This window comes from Myripristis murdjan, chromosome 1, assembly GCF_902150065.1.
Source record: "Myripristis murdjan chromosome 1, fMyrMur1.1, whole genome shotgun sequence".
NCBI lineage: Eukaryota > Metazoa > Chordata > Actinopteri > Holocentriformes > Holocentridae > Myripristis > Myripristis murdjan.
Window position 1 is genome coordinate 17,980,458 of NC_043980.1, and position 20,297 is coordinate 18,000,754.

General features: G+C 40.0%; 1 protein-coding gene across 2 annotated transcripts in view; it reads left to right on the forward strand.

Moving 5' to 3' along the window:
- Positions 1–20,297, forward strand: part of tbck (TBC1 domain containing kinase) — a 50,678-nt gene that overhangs the window by 28,071 nt on the left and 2,310 nt on the right. For both annotated transcript variants that reach the window (XM_030054622.1, XM_030054614.1), the window contains exons 24-25: positions 7,491–7,654; positions 12,836–12,995. In XM_030054622.1, the coding sequence (XP_029910482.1) occupies positions 7,491–7,654; positions 12,836–12,995 (324 nt within the window). The remainder of the gene's footprint in view (positions 1–7,490; positions 7,655–12,835; positions 12,996–20,297) is intronic.

A 20,297-nucleotide genomic window follows, 5' to 3' on the forward strand; every position in this document is an offset into this window, starting at 1 on the left:
TATCCCATTTTCTCTGTATGTTTAAATGAAGGTGGAAAACTCTATACCAGCCCAAAGATCCACTAAGCAATAAATGCTGCACTGCCTGTGTGGTTGAGTGAATAAGATACTGCCTACAAAGCAAACCATAAAAGTAAACATTTATTTATCTCTTAATACAAGTGCTTCCTTGCTCCATTTATCTTTTTTTCATTTCCCTTATTCATGTATCATGTAGCAACTTGCATCAGGCCAGGAACAAAATTATTATTTTATATTGAGCATTTATGTGGCTCTTTCAAGACACATCTTGACCTCTCTTCCTCTGTTGATATTGCTGAAATACGAAAAGGCTGTTTTTAAGTGCCCACTGTAACTTTATCAAGTGGAGCCTCATGCCATAGTCCAAGATTACCAGGTTGGAAATTCTTCCTTTGTATCAGAGTTGCTCAGAAGAAATCTCTGACCAAGTTCAGATGTTATGAATCAGTCTTTATTACAGTATCATAGGACATGCAACAAGGCAGGTGGCTCTCTATCAAGAAGGGGGCCTCCTGGGGCTCAGCTTTTATTTAGTAAAATCAACTGGTCTGAGGGCAGGGTAGGTGTTACAAAAACCACATTTAAAGTTCTTGCTTTCTCTTTCCTATGAAAAGTGAAGATATTTATTGACTGCAACTCAGACACCTAGGGCTCTATCTTTCACACTGCGCTACCCATTGCCACTACCCGCTACCCGTGAATTATGCATTTAGCAGCTTCCACTATCCCTAAACAGTATCTTGCGGCCACACTACCCGCTACACATTATGCTGACTCCGTTATTTGTGCCTGGAGGTGTGTCCGTGGGTGTGTTTATGCGCTTTCCCTACAATTGCTATCTTGACCACACACATTAGGGAAAGTGTATAGCGGGTCCTCAAAACCACCCGCTATCCCATTTGGGTTTTTACAAGAGCGCGCCCAGGCGGCTTCAATGCGCGTCCACTAGGACACATGTGGACGTGCACATGCGGCTCCACCTCCCCAATTAACTCGCCTGTAAAAAGCCACCTTGTTTTAGCCTCAGTTGAACCCCTGAGAAAATGGCAGAGACAGTACTAAATCGCGACCTTCCTCTCTCCATCATGGGTTTTGGTTTGCGGATTTGGGATAGTGCAGCCTGCTCTTAAAGGCAATGGCACCTGGCACACTGATTGGTTTAACTGGCGTAACGCCCAAACCACGCCTATGCGTAATGTAACGGGTAGCGCAAGTGTTTTAGGGATAATGGCAGGTGTGCAAGATAGCAACTTTTGTGGGGGAACGCTAAATCCCCAAATAACGGGTTTAGGGACTCTGGCGCAAGATAGTCCTAGTCATAGTTCACCCAAAGTCCATGCTCTCTGTTCTTTCATAACATTTCAGTTAGACATGCTTCTAAGCATGTATTTTTTCATATGACAACAGATCCCAAACTATATTTGCTTCTAAATTATATAATCATGATATAAGAAAATATTTTCCCCCATATTCTTATGATGTAATGCAATATTGTCCCTACACTAGGTTAAACGTTGTTAATGAAGTTGTGCCTGATTGGTGAGACACAGCTCATCAAAAGGCTAACTTATTGCTAACTTATTGCAGAACAGGAAAAATACATACATACATTACAGTTTTTCTGATACAAATCACATTATCTTTAAATGAGTCCAAACACTCTCCCATTTCAGACATACAAACATGTGAAAGTTTGTCATCTAGGCGTATTTGTGAACAAGAGCTGTAATCACAGTAAATGCCACAAAAGATGCATCTTTGCCATGTAAAGGCCTTTTTATGTTTCTGTAAGGGAACGAAGCCATGTATGCTCTAAGCAGTCAACATGTTGTTTTAGGTTATGCCAAAATAAGAAAGACCTGTAGCTTCTGGGTGAAATTTGTTGCCAGCTGTCAGAGATGGTTAAAGATGCAGTAACCTTCCGTAGCACACAAGGGACAAACAGGCAAAAATCCAATATAGATAGCAGGCTGAAATCCCTTACCTTAGAGCAATTTATTTAAAGATAAACAGCTATCACAACAAAAGCAGTAAAGCTGACCCTTTTCCAGCCAATCTGGCTGTAGAAGTAGTGGCTGTGTGAACAAATTCATTAATTTTGGATGGATGAATGAATGGTGGTAAAGTAAATTTGGCAATATTTTGTGTTTCTTGAAGCCTGTTAAAGCAACTGGAGTGGCGGTAAACATGACATGAATGGCTGCCACTGAAGATTTTTTACTTGTTTTTTTTTTTTTTATTTTATTTTATTTTTAGTTGATTTGATTTGATTGTGATATCAATCTGCTACATATAAAAACAAACTGTTAAGAAAGACTTTTAACCTGAATGCAGCATTTTACTTTTATACCTTCATCTTTTTGTCACACTATTATATCGAGACAAAGAGCCAATATTTCCTTTGCTGAAGAGACAGGTGGTGAGGTGTCGTACAGCTACTGAGCAGTTCTCCAAACAATGGACTCCATACTTCAGAATTTACTATAAAAACATATAAAAAACATAATTAGTATTCAGTTGACTCAAAATTTGCAAGGTACAACAGGAAACAGTAAAAGAACTGCCAAGACAAGTGTTAAAAAAATATACGATGAACTGAGCATCTTTCTCAGGGATGAAATAGAGCTCATACTCATACTCATTAAGCATGCACACTGAATTTAATCTCTGGTGCAAGGTAGTGTATACACATGCATTCACAAAAACACACCCACCCACCACACGCACAGGACATCAGTGATAAACTGATGTTAGACAGTCAACTGGACTTGCTATAAATGTTGCTCCGCACACACTGTACCCCCTTTATCCCCGGCAGTTAGACACAGTCGAGTTAGACACATATCAAACCGGCACATCTGATCCGAAATTGAAATGGTGACTCAAGTCACTTTCTTAGGAGAGAGATTGGTGCTTCTGTGTTCCCTCTGGAATTGGATGCAGTTTTATTTTGCTGCGATGTAAAGTACAAATTACAAACATAAATAAACATAAATAAATGGTCTTGGACTGAAATATTTAGGGACCCCTGAATCTGTAGTATCATATTTCACAGCTCAGATCTCTTTGACCAGAGCTCAGTTTTCTGTGGCCCCTCTGTGATTCAGACCCTCCGCCTCAGGTGGAAAGACTAGTGGTGAAAAAAGGGAATATTCAAATGCATGTATGTAATTAATATTGCTGAAATGCTGCTTGAATAAAATTGACAAAGTAACTGATAACAAAAAAAAAAATAAAATCATTGCAGCATGTCTGATTATGATCTCACTTTTCAGATTGAAAATGTTTTTAAAATTATTTTTAAAGAACAAAAATCTTGTCCTCTGCTTACATTCTTGCAACTGGCAATATAGTCATGTTTTTGTTGAATCCAGTGGGTGTTGGTCTAGAGAGGTGGATATCCTTCACTGTTCAGCTGACTGACAAACTGAGTCCTGTTTGCCAAGTGATTAAACACAAGCCACTTGTAAATTATTGTGCAACTTGTGTGTCCACAGTTCTCAAACTGAAAAACATGACATGACGGCTTGCTGTAAATATTCCCCTTATTGCATTTAAACTTCGCACGCACATCTAGTTTTATGGTGAGTTGGTCCATGTTGGTGTATAATCGTTGTTAATTTTCATGGTGGAGCACATGGTGTATTGATGAGCGTCCAGATTTTTAGAAGGCAGCGAGTTACACTGATGCGAGTTACACAGCCTGAGTCATCTCTTGTTGCAGAGGCATAACCTATTATTTTTCAAGTGTCTGCGTTTTCAGACAGAACCCCCTGGGGTCAGCTGAGAAAATAAAGAACATCCATGTGTAAATTGTGTATGCAGATTTCTAAACCAAGAGTACAGATTGACACGCGCCTCTTTTATTTTCTTAGCTGACCACAGGCAAGCTCTGTATTTTTGTGCTGCAGCGAGTCATACAAACCTGTTTTCCTTAACCCGAGCCAGTTTTTTTTGTGCTAAGTTTATGTTGCCTTACGTTGCAGAGGTGTTTGCCGCCACCCAGCCTGGTTGACCCACAGAACTGCAACAGTACAGTGTGTGCACGACAAGAAACTAATAGCCCGCATTTATTTCAAAATCACATCAAACTGAACTCAGTGTTCAGTCACTTTACATGTGAATTTTGCTCTTTGTAACTCCAACTTAGATTAAAAAAAAATGACACACATTTCATACAGCAAAGTCCGTACCAGTTTGACAGCTTACTTCTCTGTTACAGTTGTGCAGCATTAAATGTTCCTCACAAACTGACTGACTGACTTATGTAATCTTTATGATTTAAAACAAATCTCTCAAGACTACATTGGCATTGTCTGGTTTACAACTTCTTACACACATGCTTTTTTAATTCAGAGGGCATTGCATCTTTTAAATTGTTAGTTTAGATATCTGGAACATACCTAAATGTGATAAACCACTCCGTTTATCACTCTTTTCAGTTTTTTGGCCACATTTGTGTATGTGTGCAAATCCACAATGAATTTCCTAAACACAGTTGTAGGTATGGAAACATCCGTTTATCATGTCAAACGTTTCCCTTTATGGTTTCTTCGATGATCACTTGAAAAAAGTTGTGTTGAAGTTATGCTCTTGTGTCAACAAGACACAGCCCAGAGTTCCTACCTCTTGTGTTTTTTTGTATCCAGTCATCACACTTCATCTTACTTTGTCATCTGTATTTGTTTACTGAGAAGGTGTGTTCTTTACCAGCAATGCTCTGATTCACAAGTACAAAGGTGCACTTACATGTTTTGCTGACACTTTGCAGTTACCTGACACAACCTTTCACTGTTTCTACTAAAGAGCTCTACTGTAGCAAGTGGCTTGCTCAAGAGCAGCTGCATTCCACATTTGTCTGTCCTGCCTAGACTTTACGCAGGGTTTATACAAGGTAACTTTCAGGCACAGGCACACCTCCTCTGTTACACTGCAGCATGTTTAAAATGTGTTTTTGTTTTTAGAGATAAGTATTCCCGCAACTGTCCTTTGTCGATATCTAACCCTGAAGCTAAATCTTAATGACAGTCAGCCTCCACTGCAACATATATTGTGTTTATCTCTGCAGGACAGAAGTCATGGATCGAAATTTATATTTAATTGTCAATGATGAATAGGTATCAGATTGGGTGAGATGAATTTTAAAAAGACAAGCTCCAAGAGAGCAGTGTAACCATCTTAGCCATATAACCCAATTGTTGGTCGCAGCATAAAACCACATCATGAATATGTAGATCCTAGCTCAGTTTGTGAGCTCCTTTATTTGGCCTGGAATGTGTACTCCCAAGCTCACTGTAGATAATTAAAGAGAAAAAACAGTCGGCCCAGTTAAAAAACAATGCACTGAATACACCCGCCAGTTTTCACATCCCTGCAATCCCATTTCCGTCTTCAGTTCATTCTTATTAACAGCAGAGTGGAGCTAAATCCTTTACACATATTCACACACATGTAAACCGGAAACACTGTTTTAATCACAGTGGCTATCAGATACTATACTGTCAGAATATTCATGCTCCTATTATTTATCAGAAGAAAAAAAAATGACATTGAATTAGTAAAATAATTTAAACTAATTAGTCAACCCAATTGGGGAAATTGGGTTGACTAATTGAGAGGAAAACATGAAAACCGCATTTGTCACTCATTGCCTAAACATAAAAAGAAGGATTTGGAACATACTCAGAGTTATAAAGACTAACAGAGAACTAAGTGAAAGCCTCCAGGCAAACTATGCAGGCCTGACATTATAAGCCTACTTAATTAATCTTTTTTTTTTTTTCAAGTAGCTGTAGGTGCCAAACTTTGTCTATACCTTATAACCCTGCAGTGCATGGGCATGTTGCACAGATGTGTCATACTAATTTTGCTGATCTGATAAACCTCTAGAGTGATCTACTGTATCTACTCTATTCATTATAGCTCAGGTAACAGTATACATGGAAATGAGCAACTTTTTTTTTGTTTGTTTGTTTTTTTTTTTTACAGTGAAGTCATAACTTGACAATTTATTTAGAAAGCAAAATGTAAGTGCGCATAAATGTGCAAATTTGCAAGTGGGTTATAGCCTGACTAGCACAAAACAAAACAAGAAGTAAAACAAACACTGTACTGATGCCTGAAATTCATAGTACAGGCTCAGCTGGACAGCTTTTTTTTTTTTTTTTTTTTTTTTTAAATCCTTGAATTTGATCTCTGATGGAAATATCCCAAACTAAAACATTTTCCCTTTTTGAAGACTCACAGATGTGAGTTCTCTGCGATTGGATGGGTGGAAGATTGTTCAGCAGGCTAATAGAGCTCAGTGCTTTCAAACATTTTATTTCATGGATGGCAGAGCATTAGTACTTACTCCACGTGCAGTTGGCCCTTTGCCACTCAGTAAATAGCTTTCACATACTGCTGAAATTCATAGATAATTCAGTTAGCATTCTTCCCTCTATTTCAACTGCAGGGATGGAGAACACCCACCTGCTAAATGACCACCTGCATTACGAGGACATTTGTGGCTAGTCCCTTTGAAGTGACTCAGAAAAGAAAGTTGGACCTCTTCAGTTTTTACACATTATGCAAAAATTATTCAAAATGTATCTAGTTAAGGTTTTTTTTGTGTGTGTACAAACTACCTTATTTCATCTCACTTGAAAGGCTGTTCTCCAAATTTCTCTGGACAAAACAAATTGAAAGAGTTGTATAAAGAGAGCTAATATAATAAAGTATTCTTTGCTTGTTTCATTTGGGTATAAATTACCTTACTTGTGAAAATATGTTCAGTGTTTCATTTTATTTGTTACTCAGTATTAATTTGTTCTTGTGGTTAAGGGTTCTGATTATGCTTTTCTTGGTATTATGTCTGATTTACTGCAAGTGTCATACATACATTTCACTTGACTGAATTTTAACTTTTACGTTTTCAAGCTCAGTGTGAAATAGCTGATTAACTTACTGTACAGCAGGCTCTCAGGTCAAGTCTTGGTTTCATAGAAAAAATAGATCAGCTCTATTCTGGCACTATGTTGAAAAATACAGTGGGTGAAATTTGTCTATCTTCTCATTTTACTTTCAAAGTGAATATGGAAACTGGGCAAGAGAAACTGAACAATGCGCCCTGTGCTTTTTCACATGGGGTGGCATGGGGGTAATGAGTTTCTGCATTATCCAACCATGTGTGTTCAAATATACAAATCGGAACAGCAACAACAACAAGAGAATCACATCAGTGTGACATTTTTTGTAACTTTTCAAAATATTTTATATTCATCTCTCTAGTGTTTTAGTGTCTGCACTGTGTTATGGTATTGTATATCTACATCCACTATGGGGCATATGTATACTACAGATAGATGCCTACAGACTGACAAGATTCCTCCTCCTCTTCTGCATTATTCAAATGATATTCAGAAGCTATCTGAAAACCTGCACTACATGTTTTTGTAACTCTTCCTCTCATGTGACTTCCTCTCCTCTAGTCTCGAGAGCCACTGGCGCTGAGTGACCTCAAAGCAGAAGTGTCACCGAGGGTCTCTGCTGAGGATTTAATCGACCTCTGTGAGCTGTCACCGGGTGGGTCCACCAAGAGGACCAAAGCCAGCAAGCCCAAAATCGTCGCTGTTGACATCCGCAGTGTGGAGGAGTATCCTTATGGCATCAGTGACACTGCATCATTGAAAGTCAGATACTAATGCTTGGCCTGTTTTCACAGTTATCTTGATGGTACTTGATTATAACTACTCTGCCATAGTTAAGCAAAGAAATTGCTGAGAGAATTACAAAGAGGTGTTTTTTCTGTCCGGTTTCATGAAGGGTGTCTGCAGACTGGCAGTGCTGCTTCCCAGCAAGCAGCATTTCACTTCTTACCTTCAGGCTGTTTTGATTTCTTGCCCCAGCTACCATGTAGGCACACTAATTACATCATGCTATGAAATCAGATTTGTGACATACTGGGGAAAAAAAAAAAAAAAAACATTCTGTATTTCTATGACAGAAATGCTTGTGTTGACATTGTGTGCAACACTGGAAGTGTTTGAGTAAGCCAGACTGCTGGTGTGGTGTGCAGTTTGGTAAGACACTGTTATGCACACAAATTGTATCGGTGTCCACAAATACAGACTCCTTGACAAAGCCTGAATTTGTGCAAGAGTAAGTCATGGCACCATGTAACCGATCTGTCTTTAAATTGTTGCAGCAACCTTTGCGTTCATGTAACTGAGGTATATGCTGCCAGTTAGGTGACTACAACTTTAAATGTCAATAAATAGCCATCGAGCATCCAACATAAGTAATTGACCATTTGCAAAATAATGATTGACATAGTGACCCAACAAAGATTGCCTGGTATTCACTTCTATGTGCCACTTGTTCGTAACAACTGTGGTTTGACATGACATTGAGAGTACTGAAATACGGTCTCTGTTGCAGCTGATTGACACTTGACAAGCACATAAGACGGTAAAAACGTGTTGTTGAGGCAGATAGTGGATAGATAGATTGTCAGACATACAGCAACAGTAACTAAAGAGGGGCAGGAGTTTACAAGAAATGTTGTTCCAGCTGCCATTCACTCATTTGAAGCACACAGGTAATGTATATGTATAAATGTAAATGGAAACTCCTTTCATAATCGCTTTTGTTTGTTGTCTCATAGCAGGAGATCAACAGCAGCAGCTTAGCTAGGGAAATGGTTTCTAAATTGCATTCTTTCAGTGTTAGGTTTCTGAAGGCTCTGGTGTGCATGGCTCTGATTAGTGTTGTTTTGAAAGTGACTCTGACTTATGACATCGGTAGGATAAAGATCTTTGGACTTAAGTCTGTGTCTCACCGCTTCAGGCTGTACCTCGAGGAGAAGAGTAACCTATTTACTGTGCCTGCTTTGTTTTTTTTTTTCAATATTAAGACAACTTCTAAAGTGTCCTGACACACATACACCCATGCAGACTCATACACATGCGCCCAGTAAACAGTTTCTTTCCCCCTCTGTGCGTTTTATGCCTGAGTATCTTATCTTTTGTCGATCTCTCTCAGGTGCCAGTGCATTGCACGGTTGCGAGAATGAACTGTGGGCACAGAGAGTGAAACAGCTCTGTTCCCAGGACAGGCAAGTTGTGGCAGATTCAAAGGGGGATGATCTACTCCAGTCACGTGCTGCCAGGCTCTGCAGCATTCTCTGGAGAGGTCGAGTTAGGCCCTTCATTCCAGCCCAGGCTGTCCTACCGTATCCCTCAATCTGAGAGATGGGGGCATGAGGGAGCAGGGATTAGCCCCAGCCTGTTCTCTGACTCTGAGGAGAATGGATTCTGTTGGCCTTTTCAATATACTCTAGTTTCCTCATCCATGTCCTGCCCTTTTCTATATTTGGTTTGCTCTTTAGCTGCCAGTCTTTTGTTATTGTCCTTTTTTTAGCTGTTTTTGTCACCCTGATATAGCAGTGGACTAATATACATGACTATAGATTTATAGCTGTAATAGTAATGGAGGAATTTGACAAACATAAGAGAGCCAGTTACAGGAATAAGCACATTTTGTCAGGTGGAGTGTGTGCTGTGTGTTTCATACTGTTAGACATTGTCTTGTCTAATAGTCTCAAAAAATCTGATGAATGTGTCTCAGGGCTTCGCTGTCACCTTGGATTGCTATAATGTGTTTGCCAAGTAAACAGAAGATGCAAATTACCGGAGCATTTGATTTTCACTTGACCTCCATTAACCTTTGTCAACAGTAAGCCTAAGTAGAATTAACTATTTTCTATCTCCATTTCATTATAACACATTGTAGTCAGTTTCCAGGTACTGTATGACTGAGTATCTAATTTAAAATGTTGTGTTTGTGTGTGCATGTGTGTGTGCACATGCATCCATGCAACATCTGTGCTTTCACATGCATGTCTTTATGTGTGTGTAGGGCTCCCATGCCAAAAGAAAACAATTTAAGTCCCTTAAATTGAAAATTAAATCCTCAACTGGTTGCCACATTCCAGGGCCGGACTGGGAGACTTTTTCAGGCCACGAATCAGTGAGGTATCAGGCCAGAGCGTGGGCGGGGGGGTTAATGCGGTGCCACTCGGATGCAGGTCGGTGAGGGGGGGGGGGCGGAGTAGTAACATGAAGGGCGCAAGCCAGTAATTTTGCCTAGGGTGGCAACAAAGGCAGAACCGCCACTGCTTCCGCCTCCTCTTCTCTCCTCCACAGTCAGACACACACGCGAGTCGCGACACCCCCTTCTCAGCATACTGCCTGTTTATATTGGACTTGGACTGTTGGGGCGGGTGTTAATCAAAACAAACCAATCACATCTTGAGCTCTTCACAGGTTGCTGGCCTCTGATTCGCCTGGCCTGTCTCTCTGACTTTAAAAAAAAAAAAAAAGGTCAGACTGGCGAAGCCGACCGGCCTGACAGCTGATTGGCCTGGCCGGCGACCTGTCTTAAAAAAAAAAAAAAGACGGGCAGACCACCAGGCCAGTGACAGGCTGGCGCTTCGGGAAATCTCCCGGTTCTCCCGATGTACAGTCCAGGCCTGCCACATTCAGTATCCCCTTTATCCATTTAATCTCTCATTTTACTATTGCAAATGGGCAGCTTTTTATTTATCACTCATGGCAAAGTGCAGGAGCTTGATGTTGACTTTGAAAGTTTCCAAGCAATGGATGTGAGCCTCCCACTTTAGGTCGCCAGTGGACTGGTAATTGTTTATTGGGGCTAAAGAGCCATTAATCTGTCAGGATTAGTGGAGAGAGTTAAGGATTCTGGAATGTCAATCCCTCACGCCAAATTCCTTCTTCTGATAAACAGAGGTTCCTCAGGCTTACCCACAAGGACAAAAGAGGATTTGACCACTTTAGCAGGATTTGGCAACCCCTGTCCACCTTTATTGTGATCTCAGACACACGGCTGTTTTGGTTTGTGTGGTCACAGAAAGTGGATTAAATTCAGATCTGTGTGGTGTAAATTAGTACTGTCAAGATTTAGCTTTCGTTGGCACCTGGTCGATAATAAACATTTACCTCTGCTAAAACAACACTGCCATGAGCTTCTTGTAATTCCAGACGTAAATGTACCACAGTGGGATTTGTCAGTCCATAGCTTATACTGTACATTATGTAACAGCCCTAAATGTTCTTTCATCACGTTAAGTGAATAGCACTAATTCATCCAGCAAAGAAACCGAGCGTTGCTTGTCTTAAAATATGTAGCAATAATGTCGATAGCTGCACACTCTGGAGCAGAACAAGCTCCTTTTTTCGAGAGTGATTATTCAATTAAATACCACTCCGGCTCGCTCACTGTCCCCGTGCTCTTTCCTCCACCACTTGCCTAGCAATCTTGTGATTTCTGTGACCCAACAGTCCCTTTTCCCTCTTTTATCTCTCATTCTTTTATCTTTTCTTTCTTTGCTTTTCTTTTTCTGCTGACTCCATTATTTCATTCACGCACCCTCCTCTCCCTCCACACCTTCACCCCCCAATCAGAGTTACCTTCTCCTCTGAGATTGAGCTATTACTTTCATTTGTCTGGCTCATCATATTCTTCCTTCGCCCTCCCTGTCTCCCTCTCCTTTCCCCTTCCCTGCATTTTTGTGGGCTACTTTTTCCCACACGGCTATCTCCAGGCTTCTCTTACATAGCTCTGGCTGCGCTGATGGTCTGTCTTTTTCATTCTGCATCAATCTGATAAGCATTATAACAAGCACGCTAATTAGGGTATCACTGAACTGGCCTGATACAGTTTCCTGGTATCCACTGTATTCATGGTGTCTACTGATGTGATACCCGTGATAATGCAATTCATTAGAAACACAATTGCTATCAGTTAAAGATTCACAAAGAAATGATTGATTAGCAGACACTTAACCTAAATTGAGCCATGCTGTATTTGGCTTTTAAAGATTTTAGCAAGTCTCTGTAGGAAACCAGTGGAGGGTCCCTTCCTCCTGCCGCACCATGCCTTGTATCTCTTTTGCTTTACAGAGAATATAATAGTCTTTCAATATGAACAGGGACTATACAGTGTGACCCTGTGAATTTAAGCTGGTATTTATAGAGGCTAAAGATTCATTACGGTGTCAAAGCAGTGGATAGTCTACACTCCAATGTTCACTTAAATCATGTCCAAAGGAGCTGTTTTTATGCCCCGTACAGAGAAACAAGACTGTCCTCTGACAAAAAAACAACCCTATAGGTTGTTTGCACAGCAGCTTATTACAACCTATAATTACATTTTAATGTAAAGTGACCTCTAGCATTCCTGTAAATAATGAAATTGCCATTCAGCCAATGTTAGGTAGCATTTTGTAACCCTAACTCTGACCTTTTTACCTTACCTTACCTTAACCATTACGACATTCCCTTCTCCCTTCTCTAAGCTTTTCCTAACCTTAACCAAGTATTTTTAGTGGCTAGCGAGCTAGTTAGAGGGGTAATGACCTAACTTGCCTCGTAGATTTGGGTCCTTTGGGTCATATTAGAGATGCTTCTGTGGGTGACATATGTGGCTAATTTAGGAAACACTCCTGTTGGTCATATTAGAGGGTTTTAACAAATGACCTATGTGGTTGTATGGCTTGGCGGACCTGTTAGGAGAGAAACAGTTATTCTTTACTATTGCAAATGTCCATTACCAGTACATTAAAAATGTAAGGGGTTTTTATCAAATGGGCGTAAAGGAGACCTTGTGTAACCTTTCAGAAAGTGGAATTAGATGTTTTGTGACTCTTATACAGTTAAGAAGCAGTTAACCTAAATTATTTTTCATTTGTAGTCAGTACTGACAGTGTCCACGGTGTGAGCATAAAGCTGTGGCCCTTAACCTCTGATGTGTCCAGCTTCAGCAGAGGCCACATCTCTGGCAGCATCAACATCCCCTACAGCACAGCGTTCGGCCCCGACGGTGAGGTGCTGCAGTGTCCTGCAGCGGGAGCGCTCCAAAACTTCAGAGGGCGCGTCATTGTGGTCATCAGCCATGCCATGAAGAGTGCTGCAATGGTGAGAAAGCAATCACACACAAATGCACACACACACACACACACACACACTTGTGTATTTCAGTGTTTTGGGTAGCCCTGTGTATTTGTATGCTGTTTGCTCTCATACAAACAAATATGAATACACATAATAATACAATATTTAACAATATACTCTTAAACTTATAATTATGGAACTTTGCCAAATGGGGATAAATGATATGGTAAAGAAAATCACATTCCATTTATTTTGACAGATATTGTGATGTCAATATGATTCACAGCTTTAGTGAGAATTAGAGTCATTTTTGCATCATAATTTTCATTTTCACTGAAAAAGATATTAAAATGATGATAATGTTATTTTTGCTTGGTGTACCAAACAAACATGCTTGTTTTTTTTTTTTGTTTTTTTTTTTAATGTCCGTACAATATGATTTGCAGGCCAGGGCATCTCTACAGCACCACAATACTCTATTTATACTTAGCCATATTGTAATTCCAATAATATTTTGATTTTGATTGTTTGATTATTCAGGCCTGCTGGCATTTCAACATGCATGATGGTTAGCAGCTATTCATGTGCAGGTTTTGACACGAAACTCCCACGTTGTTCCCACATTGATAGTGGTGGTGCTGGTTTTTGTAATCAATCCCTTCACACAATAGTGCCTTTTACAGTTTCCTTGGGTTATTCCTTGATGCAAATTAATGCTCAACTTTGCTGCAAATCATCTGAAAATTGCTAGGAAATTGGCAAGACATTCTGTCCAGTTCCAGTAAAACTGCAAGGATTACCAAAATTTGCAAACCAGATAAAAACTTGGTACTGCAGTGCTGGTTTAAAAAGATGGCAAAGAGTTTTCCTCTGCAAAGCATTGTAGGAGGTTGAAATTGAAAAAGACCTCATTGGCTTTGCTGAGAGGAATTGAGTTTTATTTTTTCATTATTTATTTATTTTTTGGTTTTTGTTCTGTGTTGTAAGGGCACAGTCTCATTTTCCCAGGAAGAATTGTGTAATGTTTACACTCAGAACATTTCTAAAAAGGACCGTGGGATGGTCAGAATCTGATACTATAACAGCAGACACATGATGGGACAACAAAACTACAGTCTTAATTAATTCATTACTCTTTGCATGCACAACTTTTACCTTGAGTGACAATACACCACAGTTTCATGTTGGTTAACCGTAGAGTAAAATCTGCCAAGGAGTAAATAAATAAAATCTGTAGAGGCATGTTAATCATTTATTTTGCAATTAATTTCATTTTTAGCACAGTCATTCTGCTTTTTTCTAGCACAACTAACAATCTTCACACAGAATATCTTTACAAGAACACTTGTCTTATCTATTTAAAACTATAGAACCATTCCAGAAAAAAATCACAGAAGGTTGAAAGCCCCGAAGCCCGCTTTTTTAGTGAGATGTTTCATGGATTGCTCTGTAAAGGTCCTGGGTGGGGGTCATGTCTGGGTGGACTTCAGGGTCACACTGGCTCCTCCACCTCCACAGCTCCTCTGATCACTGAGTGGATCTGCCTCCTTCACCCTCATCACCAGCTTTTCCCCAAACAGAAGGCTAACTAGGTCTTCATGGGTGAGAGGAGGATTTGAATAAAATCCGTTTTTCTTCTTCTTCATCTTCCTTTTTTTTTTAAACACTGGGGATCTTTCATCAGCAAATCCCCAACATTGGTGAGACAGCTCCAAGGAATTTGTGAGGTAGCTACAGGCTGTTTCACAGTATCATTCTCTCCACCCTAAATTTTGCAGTTCTTCTAAGGTTTTTTACGCATTATGTCATTTTTTTCTGCATATGACTGGCATTTGTAATTGGCATTTTATGAAAGAAAAGAGGCGGTGTTGGGCTTTATTTTTCCATTAGACAGCATTCAATTATCAATCAGCAACATGTATGACTTAATTACATACATACCTCTAAAATATTTCAAAATCTTAATTTACATCAATGAATTTTTACAGATTTTTACTTTTTTTAATGAATGTCATTGTGAATGTAATTTAATTTTCCCTAATAGAAGTAAATTGTGTACATGTTGTGGAAATTAAATCATAATGTAATAGATAAAATATATATATATAATGAATATCCATCATTCTGGAGGATGTTAATATGTGAAAAAAGGTTATCATTCTCTCAACATTGTCATTCTCACTTTATACAGTAAATGAAGAGAGGTGTTTTAATGGAAAAGTGCAGTGTACTTTTTCACTTGATGTCTGATATTTACTGCATGACCGCCTTATTGGAAGAGTAGGAGATAGACAGGCAAAGGCCAGCAGACAGTACAATAATGAGACAGACCGGCTATCAGCTATCAGGCTCAGAGAGGAAAGCCGAATAAAAGTGATGTGAGTGAAGTTAGGCCAAAAGCAATTGTATTGAATGAGTAGCCTCCTTATCAACAGGTTAATACTTCTATTTTCACCTTTTTGTCAGTGGAGGACTTACCATGTTTACTTGGAAAGTTATTTTCAAGTGTTGCAGGTGACTTGAGTCAAAGATAATGTTTCATGACCCAAATCATTGTAATTATCGCAGAAAACAAATTAAAATGGGTCTGAATCGGCAGAGAAGGTATTTCTTTAATTCCTGCAAAGTTGGTTTTTGAAGGTAAGAGCTTTTTCAGGACACAGACAGGAGCTGAAACAGCATTTTGCATGAATCTTTCTGTTTGACATTTCAGTGCACGAAAATAACTTTAGGTCTGCATCAGCATTACACACCAGAACTATACCAATGATTATACTCGTATGAAATTCCTCTTTTTGTGCTCTCTTTGGAATAAATTAGCCGAACTTATATTTAAAAACTCAGCAGGGATAGTGCTCCAGGCTACTTCCCGATTTAGAAAACTGTGTCCTCCTTCCATATGTTGGAAAGAGGAAAAAAAGAGAGAAAGAGAAAACTTCTCCTTAATTATAGAGACAGTCCTACATTTTTGTAAGTGAGTAGCAACAAGAGAGGTCTGTTTCCACTCACATCGGAAGACCTGTGCCTTACTGTCAATGGATTAGCATGATACAGTAATGGGGGGATTTACCTCCAAAGAGAGTGGGACAAACCTAAAGCTGTCTTGAGTTTGTTTATGGTTTATACATTCATGAAGTCAGCACAGGGTCATAACTCTCCAACAAATTTTGGCTCTCTACCTTTCAGATTTTGCAGAGTTATCACTAAGTAGAACAATGCAGTGCATTATGTTTAAGCACAGTACAAAATCAGAATTGCCACATAGACATGAATATGATGGATCAACTAATGGTAATCGAAACAGCAATTTTTCATACAGTGTGACCTGTGGGTATTGATTTGCAGGGAGCATTTATCTGCAGAGAGAAGCAAAGATGTTTTACTGTTTTGATCAGTCATCAATATCAAGGTTGAGAGTAGTTCATTGGATGATTGGATGATGAGGTAAAAGCCCTCCACATTCCCTGTGTGACTTTTGTGATGAGCAAGAATGAATCATTGGACACTTCAGCTCAAAAGCTCACTTGATCGCTGTTTACATGTGTGCTGCACCGGTGGCACAACCATTCGGTTTGGGTTGAGGTGAGTCTGCTTGAAGTGTGGCAAGACTCGTAAAGGTTAAAACAGATTGTGGCTGCTCTAAAATAAAAGGGTTCAAAAGTACCCCCTGTGAAATTGCTTACTTTATTCCCTCTTTTGGCATTCATTAACAGACAAAAAACATCTGACAGTTTTCCACGTCTCTCTCTCTCTCTCTCTCTCTCTCTCTCTCTCTCCTCCAGTTCACAGCAGCTTTGTTAAGGCAGAGCACAGCAGGTTTTTTTTTTTTTTGGTTGACTATTTGCTCAAAGGGGCCCTCTCCCTCCATCACCATCACCATAAGCAAACCAAACCACAATTCATTTTTTTATGTTAGTGGGGGTTGTTGAGTCCCTAAAAGTCCTCCAGCGTATGGGGCTAGTGAGCACTGAGTGTGACACCAGTGACGTTAGTCTTCCTCACACTATACTGTGTTCAGAGTAACACTGCATAGAGCTAGCTCCTCCTCCCTACAAACAGGGAACATCACCATCAGCTATGTGCTGCAAAATACTGAATTTGACTGAGGCTGAGATGATATTTGTGAAGGCTAGCTTTACATAGATCATAGTGGACATAAAGCACTGTGCGCTCATGTGTCCTCAAGGTAAACAGTTTTGTTAATCTTTGAATATGTATGTATCACTACCAAAAAGATTCAAGCCAAAAAAAAGATCCTTATATACAATAATTATCTCCACTAGGTGGCAGACAGGAGGCAACCGTGTGTGTGTGTGTGTGTGTGTGTGTGTGTGTGTGTGTGTGTGTGTGTGTGTGTGTCCACAACAAATCTCACTGGACCGCCTACATACTACTAGACCCATCAGCCTAGTATTTTTTGTGCACAGTTATGACTGGATGATGAAAGACCTTTGAAAAACATTTGTTCTCACTACTCCCTCTCTTCATTCACCCTCTAGCTCGCTCGACCACTGCTGTTATCTCTCTCTCACTCTGGTGAAGTGGGAGGAGGAAGAGGAAGGGAAAACCTTCTGACCTTCTCCATGCCGAGCCTGGGGGTCCATTCAGGGGGTGAAGGGGAAGGTCCTTTATGCTGCACTAGTTAAAATCAGGAATGTCAGGGCTCTATAGGACATGCAGGAGCATTATTGGCAGAGCTAGCTGAGGGGACAGACGATGTCCGGTTTCAGGTGGTGTCTTCCAAGGAGATCAGGAGACTTGCAGTAGAGTATGTGTGTCATGTCTTTGCTGAGTGAAACAGGTTGTCACCTCTTTTTGCACTGCTGTGTGGGATCTGTTGGAGGATAGGGGTATTTTTCTCTGTGGGGCCGCTCATCCTGGGGCCTTGGTGCAGCGCACAGGGGAGAGCCAAAAGTGTTTTGCTGAATTTTGTGTTTGGTTGGGCAAAGTTGGCCATTTGGCTCACAAGAGGAGACAGGCTGCAGGGTGGGGGGCTTGTGGATGTAATGTTGGTGTTTAAGGGGTTTTTCTCTGTGCGCCTTAGGGCTGACTTGAAATATTACTGCTCGGTTAATGATAAAGAGTTTTCAGTGGGGTTTCAGTGTGTTTGTTGTTTAGGTGAGGCTGTCAGTACATTGAGGGATGGGAATCTTTTAATTTGTCGGGGATTGTTTTTTTTTTTTTTTTTCCTCTTATGCTGTGGGCAGGTTGTGTGCAATTGTTGGTTTGTATATTTGTTTGTATGGATCTGTTTTGATGTGATGTTGTTGGTGGGGGTCTCTGGATAATGTAGTGTTCATGTGTGTGCATGTGTGTGTGCATGTGCAGTTAGTGAGTGTGTCTGAGGAGGAGAGGGGCAGCGTGTTTCATTTTATTTTCTATTTAATCTTTTCTATAATGTATGTGGTGGGTAGGTTTTTTTTAGCAGTTGAATCTGAAGCTTTGGAGATGGTTTTTTTTAAAGGTGATAAAAGACAAAAGTCTCTCTGTCTCTCACACTCTCACTCTCTTAATCTCTCAATCTCACTCTCACTCTCACATCTGAAGCCATATCTGACCTGACTGTGGTTTTCTGGAACATGAGCGAAAGCAGAACTACAAGACTACAACCAAAATGGGCACATAGCAAACCTTTTCTTTTTGGAAAATACAAGTTCATATTTGACAAGGATCTGCCTCAGAGATTTTTTTTTTTTTACCTTGAGCATTGCATATTAAAAACTTTTTTCCCCATTCAGTTGACTTTGACTCTGTGCGGAAGTCTTATAATAGCAGGGAAAGCAGCATTTTTTTTCTGCATATGTGTTCATACATGTGTCTGCAGCTAATCTCACATACTACTGAGCCTGTCAGCCTGACTGTATGATCAAGGACCTCTCGTGGTTATGGTCATTCAAAACCTTTGAAAAACATGTTTTATACTGCATTTGAGTGTTCCCTCCTCAGCTGGTTTGTCATTCAAGTCTAAGCACCAGAGAAGGGGAGATACACAAGCAGTGCCTCCATGTTTTCCCTTCTCCTGGTGAGTGAAAAAGGGCAGGTTTGCCGTCTGAGTGCTGGAGAAGGGGAGATACACCTGGTGGAGATATGCACTATACTGAGTGCTCTCTTGTAGTTATATATGATATGAGTTACATGCAGCATGAGCTGATACTGGACTATCTTTAGACCTTTATTAAAAGAAAGAACAGTCTCCCATGTATCTCCTCTTATGGTTTAATATTACATAGCTGTATTAGTATAGAGAACACCATATACTAAACTGTAAAGCCATATCATCATTGTCCAAACTAATTTTTCCACCACATTTCATAAATGTTAATGGAGAGCAAAGGGGCTTTCTTGGCATCAAGACCAGACTTGTTTGTGGGCTTTGTTTTGATTCAAGCACTGCAAAGGCATATGTCAGATGTTATGTGTTTGTTGTACTTCATAGGGGCTAGATCCCATTTGATCTTACAGTGGGACAGCTGTCACTCCGTTCTTTTCGATTCTCAGTCAAGCGTTATGTGGTTTATCCCCTCGTGATGACATTTGTTGATACTTCTCTTACCACACCCCACACTGCAACAAAGGGGTTACGAGAAAGGTTTAAGGTTTTGGCGCAGTTGAGTCAATACTTGATTTGGAAACCCTTTTGCTCCATGGGGAGCCACCTGAGCCAAATTTTACATTTTTTTTTCCAGAGTATTTGAGTTTTTTTGTTTTGTTTTGTTTTTTTTTTCATTTCTGACAATAATACCTGCCAGTGATTGTGTACTAATGACTAAATTGATAGCATAACAAAAGTAATCCATCAGAGATGTAGAAAAAATCCTGTCTAGCTTTTGAAGAATTGCGGGGATTTTCATTTGGCCTGCAAATGCAGAACTGTGCTCTCTGACTTTTCTGTCTGCGTTTGGGCATTGTTGTGGCTCTTTGAAAGCGGATGATTCCTCAGTTAACCTGTGTGGGGTAACTGCCATTTCCCCTTGTGTTGAAACAAATTCACTGTCTCAAGTTTTGTGGACACATATACCTCTCAATGATAGGTTCCTCAGCAGGTTTAAGTCCTAAGTCCGTACTGAGTCCCTGAAAGTCCCCCAGTGTGCATGATATTTGTGAAGGTAAACTTCACATACATCAGAGTGTGAGTTTCAGCCACTGTCAACATACAGCTGAATATGTACCACTACCGAGAAGATTCGATCCAGGAAAAAAGCTATTCATAAAAATAGATATATTAGGAGTTACAATCCGTATACAAATGTATAAACACACTGAGCACTGAGCAATCATTTTCACTTCTAGGTTAACAGGTTGGTTTTTTTTTTCAGCCTCAAAGGG